Source organism: Emiliania huxleyi (assembly GCF_000372725.1).
Source record: "Emiliania huxleyi CCMP1516 unplaced genomic scaffold EMIHUscaffold_96, whole genome shotgun sequence".
Classification (NCBI taxonomy): Eukaryota; Haptophyta; order Isochrysidales; family Noelaerhabdaceae; genus Emiliania; species Emiliania huxleyi.
This window is the reverse complement of record NW_005194878.1, coordinates 333,114-341,624: the sequence shown is the minus strand read 5'-3', so window position 1 is coordinate 341,624 and position 8,511 is coordinate 333,114. Positions and strand designations below refer to the sequence as shown.

At 63.6% G+C, this 8,511-nt stretch overlaps 1 protein-coding gene across 1 annotated transcript; it reads left to right on the top strand.

The window, feature by feature from the left end:
• Positions 1-5,908: 5,908 nt before the first annotated feature.
• On the top strand, positions 5,909-6,184 carry EMIHUDRAFT_59136 (hypothetical protein; the record flags this gene model as incomplete). Its single annotated transcript, XM_005756622.1, has 1 exon — positions 5,909-6,184. A coding segment is annotated over one exon (276 nt), but the record flags the coding sequence as incomplete, so codon positions are not given.
• Between the last annotated feature and the right edge of the window lie 2,327 nt (positions 6,185-8,511).

The following is an 8,511-nucleotide window of genomic DNA, read 5'->3' as shown; positions in this document are numbered from 1 at the left end:
ATTCTCTCGCCTCAATCAACGACAACTGGGGCCTCGACCACACATGGCTGCGCCAAACGCTCCAAGCAACCTCGCTGAGACAGGTGCGTGCACGCACCGACTGTGGGCCATACTGCTCCGCGTACAGTCTGCTGCTGCCCTCGCTGCCTCTGATGGCATTTGGCTGGTATGGCGCGGGTGCCGCGTTGCTCTTCGAGGCGTCGGAGAAGGTGTGGCAGCACGCACAGTGCGCCGCGGTCGTGGATAGCAACTCTGCCAATCGCGCGTGCTGCTCGTGTTGGGAGTCTGAGTTTTGCCCATTTGATGTGCTCAAGCAGGCCCCGTACGACCCGGGCGGATACTGCCAAGCAGCCAAGCCCGCTACCGACGCCTCTGTCGAGGGCAGCGTCCCTGAGGTGATCAAAGCACTTCGCGCGGGCTGCGGCCACAACCTGCGCGCACTCAACGCGGCTGGCGAATGCGACGGTGCGAGCGTCCGTGGTGGCACATGCTCTGCGTGCGGCCGGCCGGCGTTTTGCGACGATGTGGGGGGGGCTGAGTACACGATGGCCACTTGGATGCGCTCTCACTTCCACGGGGGCGGCGCGCTTCAGGACGAGCAGTGCAAGTGGAGGCGCGAGCAGCGCAGCGCCTTTGTTGCCACCGCAAGTAGCTTCAGCGCCGCGCTCCACGCCGCGCCCAAGTCGCTCCGGCCTCAACCGCCACCGTCGTTTCATAATGAAGTCAACTTGTACATTGGAGGGCCTGGGGATGGCGGTGCCTCCCTTGACCTGATGGAAGCACTCGTTGGGCTCGTATCGATCCGCAACTTTGCCGGCTCGTCCAGGGGGTCGGAGCTTGAGACGCTGCAGCAGCTCGCCTCACATCTGCGCGCACTCGGCAAGAACATCGACGTCTTTGAGTTGACCATCGATGAGTTTGGCGAGGAGCACGGATTCCAGTGGTGGCGGCCAGGCGAGGCCATCGACTTGCGCGCGCCGCCGTACAGCCTCACCCAAGTACAGGCTTAAGGAGCCAAAAAGATGCCAACGTGCAATGTAATGGCCAACTTCAGGCCAAAGGCGCACTCGCGAAGGGCGAATTCATTTTATAGAGTTGGTGCATGATATTGGGCGGTTTAGACCATAGACATCTCCAGTAAGTTCTATCTTCTAACCGCGACCCCTAATCTACATACGGCTTTATACAGAATACAGTGTTTGCCGCGGCGGCTCTTAAGAGATACGGATACGACGGGGAATCTACAGATACAGACTGGCATTGGTGTCTGGCGGTCAATCGCTTCGTCCCAAAACGTCCGTCTGACTTACCATCAGTTCTAATGCGAGCTTTTCTAGCACGCTCAGAGCGTGTGTGGTGAGTGCGAGAAGTGACACATTTCTTGTTGGCTTCTAAAAATCTCTCTCTCTGAGTGCGTATGTGAGTGTGAGGGCGTACACGTGGGGGGCGGAAGTGTTCAGTGCGGTAGATGGTGAGCTCGGGGCGCAAGAGGTGGCCTGTGAGCCATCCGGCTTACATTTACCCTGCGTTCTCGCACATGGAGTGCGAGATACTCGACTTTCCTTCCCAAACTGTCACTCCCCTTTCTTTCTCCCGGCCGGGGTGGGGCGAGCGCGGGGGCGGCGAATGTGCGGCGGGTGTGCGGGATGTCTGTGGGTCCGAGAGCGATATGCCATGTCCGCCTTGCGTTTGTTTCATAACATCGAGGCAAAGCAAAAGAATTTTAGCTCAAAAAGAAACACCCCGCCGCCTCTTCCGATAGCACGACAAATTGCGCTTCTCACACATGCGTGAGGCGATCCGCTCGTGCACGGCCTGCCTTTGGCAGACGAGAGGAGAGGCGGCGGCGGCAGCTGGGGCGGGCCATGGTGAACTGGCAACGTGCATGGTGGGCGAGGCGGCGGCACAGGCGGAGGCGGCGGAGGCGGCGGCGGCGGCTTTGGCTGAGATCGCTTTGCTGAAGACGGCCTTGGATGCTCGCGGAGAAGAGGAGACGGAGAAGCGGAGAGAAACCTCTTCCGAAGACTGCCACGCCTTTGCGTGCGATCTCATCTACTGCCCCTCTTCACCCGCCCGCTCTGCGACGACCGAGCACTCCGGCTTTTCCTTCATGAGCGAGTACGACCTCGCTGCCGATCCGCCGTCGCTGCCATCCTCCTTGCATTCGCCTGTCCGCGGATCGCCACCTCCACCGTCGCTCCCGTCCTCTTCGTCCTCGTCGGCGAGCCGCTCGCCCAACGCTGCCGACGGCGAGCTAAGCACCTGTGTCACGCAATGACCGACGCTTGTTCCGAGACACTTCCGAGATTTGCTTCCACTCCTCGCACGGCTGCATCTCGCATGGGTGCACGCACGTGCCGTCCGCATGCACGCGCGCCTCACGCCCTGACCGCCTCGCACGTCCATGGCCCTTTGGGGAGAGACGGTTACCTCACACACGTACACGTTCATGACGCGCTCGCAGGCTCTCGTGCCCCGTGCCGCACTGGCCCAGACGAGAATTAACTCAGTTAGGACTCAATTAGGCGCCCCGTGCCGCTCTGGCCGGGAGCTATGGGCGTGCGCGTGCAAACTCTTGATCACCATGCCGGCGCTCGCAAGGGCGCGCTACTCGCAGCACGCACGCAAGGCCGCCGTCACGCCGCCGTCTCACCGCGCCGGCGCGCGCAAGGCTGCCGCCACGGCTGCCTCTGCGGAGGAGGTCATCGCCGCCGTCCTCTCCGATCGCCACGCCGGCTTGGGCGAGGAGCGGATCGGAGGCATACCCCGGCCCATCCCACAGTCACCTCCCCATACCTCCCCATACCTCCCCATACCTCCCCATACCTCCCCATACCTCCCCATACCTCCCCATACCTCCCCATACCTCCCCCCATACCTCCCCATACCTCCCCAGATCTCACCACACCTCCCCGCGCTCAGCCACTCAAATGTCTCCCCACATCTCATCTCCTCGATATCAGCGACACCAAGCGACTCCTCACAGCGACTCAGGTGTGGCGACGGGTGTGAACAGGCATCCTCGCCGAGGTCACTGCGAGCCTCCCGTTCTCGTCGCCGCTCTCCGCCCGCCGCGCCGCCTCCTTCCTCCCCCTCTCCGCCCGCGGCACCCAAAACGAGGAGCAGGTCGAACTCAGTCCAGCTGTGAGGAATGCACTCATTGTACGATGGCACACACAGGCACGCCATACGAGAAGCAGATCGAGTTCAGTGTAGTTGCGCTGTGAGGAATGCACTCATTGTACGATGGCACACACAGGCACGCCATACGAGAAGCAGATCGAGTTCAGTGTAGTTGCGCTGTGAGGAAGTGCACTCATTGTACGATGGCACACACAGGCACGCCATACGAGAAGCAGATCGCCTTCGTCATCGACGCAGAAGTCAACGCAGCTGCCACGCCCGAGTCGCCCGAGGCCGGATTCCACCCCGCCCCGCCACAGCTCAGCGCCGCCGGGAGGAGCGCGTCGCCGCCCCGGCGCGCGGCCGATCTCCCCAGATCTCCCCCCAGATCTCCCCCGATCTCCCCATGTAGGAGGGCGTCGCAGCGCGCGCGCGCCTGGCTGCTCGGCGAGCGGGCCGAGCCGGCGCGCGCGCGGCGGTGGCCGTGTTTCGGCTCGACTTAGAGAAAGAGCAGCACCGGCGCGGCGCCTTTCGTATATACAGGCGCGGACTTGCGCCGATCTCCAGCGAGAGGTGTCGGTTTTTTCATTTCTTCTATTTTCTGTGTTAGGCCGTGCCGGCGCCCTTCACGCTGCCCGACGGCGGCGGCAACCGGCTGCCGAGGAGGGAGAAGGCGCCCAGTGGAGCTCGCCGCCATCAGGGGCGAATTAACGACTCAACTAATTCACTAGTCAGCATCTCTTAATTAGGCGGCCGTGGAGCTCGCCGCCTTCAGGGTTGGGATGCGCGCGGCGGCCGATGCGCTGATGCGGGGCGAGGACCCGCACCCGGAAACCGACGGAGATCGCGATCTCCCCATATCTCCCCATATCTCCCCATATAGGCGAGGACCCGCACCCGGAGCTCGACGGATGCCGCGGGTGAATCAATCAATTAATTAACGAATTAATCAGGCGAGGACCCGTACCCGGAGTTCGAGCGATGCCGCGGCCCGCGCTCCCCCTCCGCCGCCACCGCCGACGCCCGCCCGGCGCCGCGCCTCTACGTCGGCGGCGGACTGGGCGACCGCCGCAGGACGAGGCGGAAGGCAGCGTGGCGTGTTCGCCGGCTAATGACTCATAACTACTCGGTTCATGAACGATAACTAGGCGGAAGGGGGCTTGGGGGGGGGGGGCGGTGCCGGCTAATGAATCACAACCAACCAGTCACTCAATGGTCAATTAGGCGGACGGCGGCGTGGTGGGGGTGCTGCCGGCTGCGGCACAGACGCTGCTCCCTGCCGCCGCACGCGTTGCCGCACGCCTTGCTGGCCTCGCGGCCGCCTACTCGCGCGCGCGCCGCTGCCGCCGCCGCTATGCGTGCACTGCATGAGCGGGGCAACGTGTGCTAGAAGCGGAGTATCTCCCCATATCTCTCCGTATCTCCCTGCATTTCGCCCTAGACGCGGAATACGCATTCTTGCATCCCAGCCAGCGCTCGAGAGGACACGCACTCCGCCGCACAGACTCGGCCGCATTCCGCTGTGTATGCACTGTACTTGGTAGCCTCGTCTTGTGACTTCACGCGGTGCTCTGAATACACGTTTCGCTGCCCACAATACCCTAGTCCCGCCCCGATGCTGGCGTACTCAGCACGCGTAGCCCGTAGGCAACGCGTACTTGAGCCGGGGCGACGCCGACGCCGCGGTGGAGGCGTTCGAGGAGATGCGCGCTCTCGCTGCGGCGCTGCCGCTGCCCGAGGGGCGCGCTCGGTCGCTGATGAAGGCATGTCTCCCTCCCCAGAACAGCCCCATATCTCCCCCAATCTCCCCATCTCCCCATGTCCATGTGCGCGTGCGGTCCCTGATGAAGGCATATCTCCCCACATCTCCCCACATCTCCCCACATCTCCCCACATCTCCCCACATCTCCCCACATCTCCCCACATCTCCCCACACCTCCCCACATCTCCCCACACCGCCCCACACATGCGCGCGGTCTCGCGGAGGCAGGCGGAGGGGAGTCTTGGCATCGCGTGGCAGAGCTTGGGAGAGCACGAGCGGGCGGCGGAGGCGCTCCGCGCCGCCATCGGCGTGAGCGAGGCGCTCGGCGACACGCGGAGCGCCGCCGCCACGCTGCTGCTCTCTCGAGTCTGTTTTGAACCAGGAGCTGACCGGCGCGTGCGCCTTTCTAGGAGCGCCGCCGCGCTGCTCTCGAGCCTGGGCCTTTCCTACTCGGCGAGCACGGGAGATATGGGGAGATGTGGGGAGATATGGGGAGATATGGGCCTTTCCTACTCGGCGAGCGGCGACGCACGAGCACGCCCTCTCCTAGTTAACCCATCGATCAGTCATCAATCAATCACCCCCCTCATCAGACGCGCGGCGACGCACGCGAGCACGCCGCCCTCGCCTAACAAACGAATCAATCAATCAACTAGGATCTAGAGCTCTCATCAGGCGCGCGGCGAGCACGAGCACGCCCTCGCGCGCCACGCCGCGTCGCTCGCGCTGAGCCTACAGTGCGGCGACCGGAGAGGGCAGGGAGTCGAGCTCGGCCACTTGGGCAACACGTTTGGCGACCTCGGCCAGCTGAGTCAGGCCCTCGCCCTGCACGAGGCGCACACCTCCCCACATCTCCCCACATCTCCCCATATCTCCCCACACCTCCCCACATCTCCCCATATCTCCCCACATCTCCCCACATCTCCCCATATCTCCCCATACCTCCTCATATCTCCCCATATCTCCCCATATCTCCCCATATCTCCCCATATCTCCCCATATCTCCCAACTGCCCCACCCCTGCACGAGGCGGCGCTGGCGGTTGCGCGCGAGACGGGCGACTGGCGGGCGGAAGGCGTGCACCGCGCGAACTTGGGCGGTGTGCTCTGCAGCCTCGGCTCGCACGCGCGGGCGGTGGACGAGCTCACCGCGGCGCTCGCCCTCAGCCGCGTGGTGGGCGACCAGGAGGGCGAGTGCGCGCGGCTCGGCAGCCTCGGGATCGCCCACTCCTGCTTGGGCAAGAGCACGGCGGCCATCCGGTTCTACACGGCGGCGCTCACGCTCAGCCGCAGGCTGGGGCTGCCGAGCAGCGCCGCGCACTTCGCCAACCTCAACGAGCTTCTGCTGGCGGACCAGCGGCGGACGCACCAGAGGCAGTCGGCGCGGTCGTCTGGGTCGCCGATCCACGTCGGCGCAGGAGACGCCGGGGCTTCGCCGCGGCTGGAGGCGTAGGGAAGGATGGGCCAGTGTAGTGTGCTACCCGTTCCCATAGGTCAGTCAGACAGTTAGTCAGTTAGAGAAATAGATTCATGCTTGTTTTTCTTAGAAAATACCCGCTCACTCACACGAATGTGTTTGAGTGTGTGCGAGGTTGTGTGCGCGCGCGCGCGTGTGTGTGTGTGTGTGTGTGTGTGTGTGTGTGTGTGTGTGTGTGTGTGTGTGTGTGTGTGTGTGTGTGTGTGTGTGTGTGTGTGTGTGTGTGTGTGTGTGTGTGCGTGTACAAGCTCAAACTTCACGGGCGCACTCCGTGGTACGTGATTGAGCGCCCGCGTCGCAAAATTTCAAAAGTGAACAATGTGCGGCGTAGAGCCGTACCAAGCGTGCAACAAGCCTGCCTGTCCGATTATAAAGCTGTAGTTTGGAGTTTGCGCAGATGGAGATGCCATCGGCCAAATTTGGAGGGCTGCTCGGCGATCTCCCCAGCACCGGGCAAAGCCCGGTCTAGAGCCCGGTATATGAAATGTTGTTGAGTTTGGTAGCCCTCTGGACTGCCAACATGCCAGAGTACTTACCCCACGCGCGACGCGGACACGTCACCCCGCAATCGGCAGAATGAAGAGATGCCCGCCCTCATTCAACGCCGACGGCTGCGAGCAGTGAGAGATTGGAAGGTTTCACGGCCATGCGCTCGCCAGCGCGGCCATCGAGCTCGACGGCGTAGCGGCCTGTCGCCTTGTTGTACGCGCGCGCGATGCCGGCGCGGCTATGATATAACTTATTCGGACCCCCCCCCTCGGCGCGTCCTATTTTCCGCCAAACCAGTGCGCATCAGTGCCTCTCGGTGGGACTTCATGCGCTCGCGGGGCTGCCCGACGGGGCTGGCCTCGTGCTGATGGACCCAGCCGAGGTGCCCGACCAGTTGGAGCCGCGCAGGCGCCGCGCGCGACCACCAGCCAGCTTTTTGGCCGGGCGGAGAACGGCGCGTCGAGAAAGCTGACACTCAAAACAGCAGCCGAGTTTTTTGCCTCTTTTTGAGCGCTGCTGCTGCACACCCAGCCCACCAGTGATACGAGTAGCTCCGGATCCACCCCGGAGCGTGCTTGACCGCCACCCCGGTGACCGCCCACAGGTGGCTGTTCGCGGCTCCGCTCATCGCCGCTTTCGCGCGCGCCTGGTCCTCAGAGGGCTCCTGCGGCTCTCTCGCTCAAACGCCCACGATGTTGTGGAGGGGACATATGTTGATGATATCCTGGCCCGATTGGTTCGCTCAGAAAGCTTCTGGGCGGTCGTTAAGGTTCGCTCCCCGCACACCGTCCCCGGAATAAGTTACACATACGGCCATTGAGGTCGCTCCGGCCGACGAGAGCGGCGAGCGCTCTACGCGCTTGCCAACGAGGGCCTTCGGGTCGTCCGAGCCGCGGTCGTCTTGGTAGAGCGCCGGGTTGCGCTCGCGCTCAATCGCGCCGGCCACTTGGATGCGCGCTCCACCTCTTCCGCCGTGTTGTCGGCTTCCTGATGCGAAACTTAGGGGCCGGCACGAGAACCTCGTGGGTCGTGATCTGCGCGAGGTTCTTCTCGATGTCGTCCGAGCATTTGGCTGCCACGTTAGAGGCGTGCTCAAAGAGGCAGCGTGATCGGGCGGTACGCAACCGCAGTGACGCGCAGCATAGGCGCGAGCTCGAGGCGAACGCCGCCAGTGCGCGGCACGATCTGGGTTGGGCTCCGACCAAACATCGCAGAGGACGCCGCTCAGGATGTCGTTGCGCATCTTGTCGACGAGGACGCCGGCACGCATCAAAATTACGACCAGGACGTGGGGATCGCGAGGCCCACGACGCCGTCGTCCTCGCCGCCCTGAGCGATGCTTGACTCGATAACGAAGCCTGTGGCATTGCAATCCGAAATGGTTCGCTGTCGACCTTCTACCTCCGGCACGCCTATGGACGGGACAGCCCGAGGCTGCATGAAGAGGACGGGGTGCTCTCCGCGAATGGGGGGGTGCTGTGCGCGGGGTGCGGGGAGGAGGCGCCCGGCTCGGGGCGCGGGACGGGAAGGGGGGAGGCGGCAGCGGGGGCTGGACCCCCCGCCATGCTGGGGGCTGCCCCTCTCGTGATTCCCTGACGTTGACGATTCTCACCCGACCGTCCCTCGTGACGAATCCCCTAACCTCGAGGAGAAGAATCTCT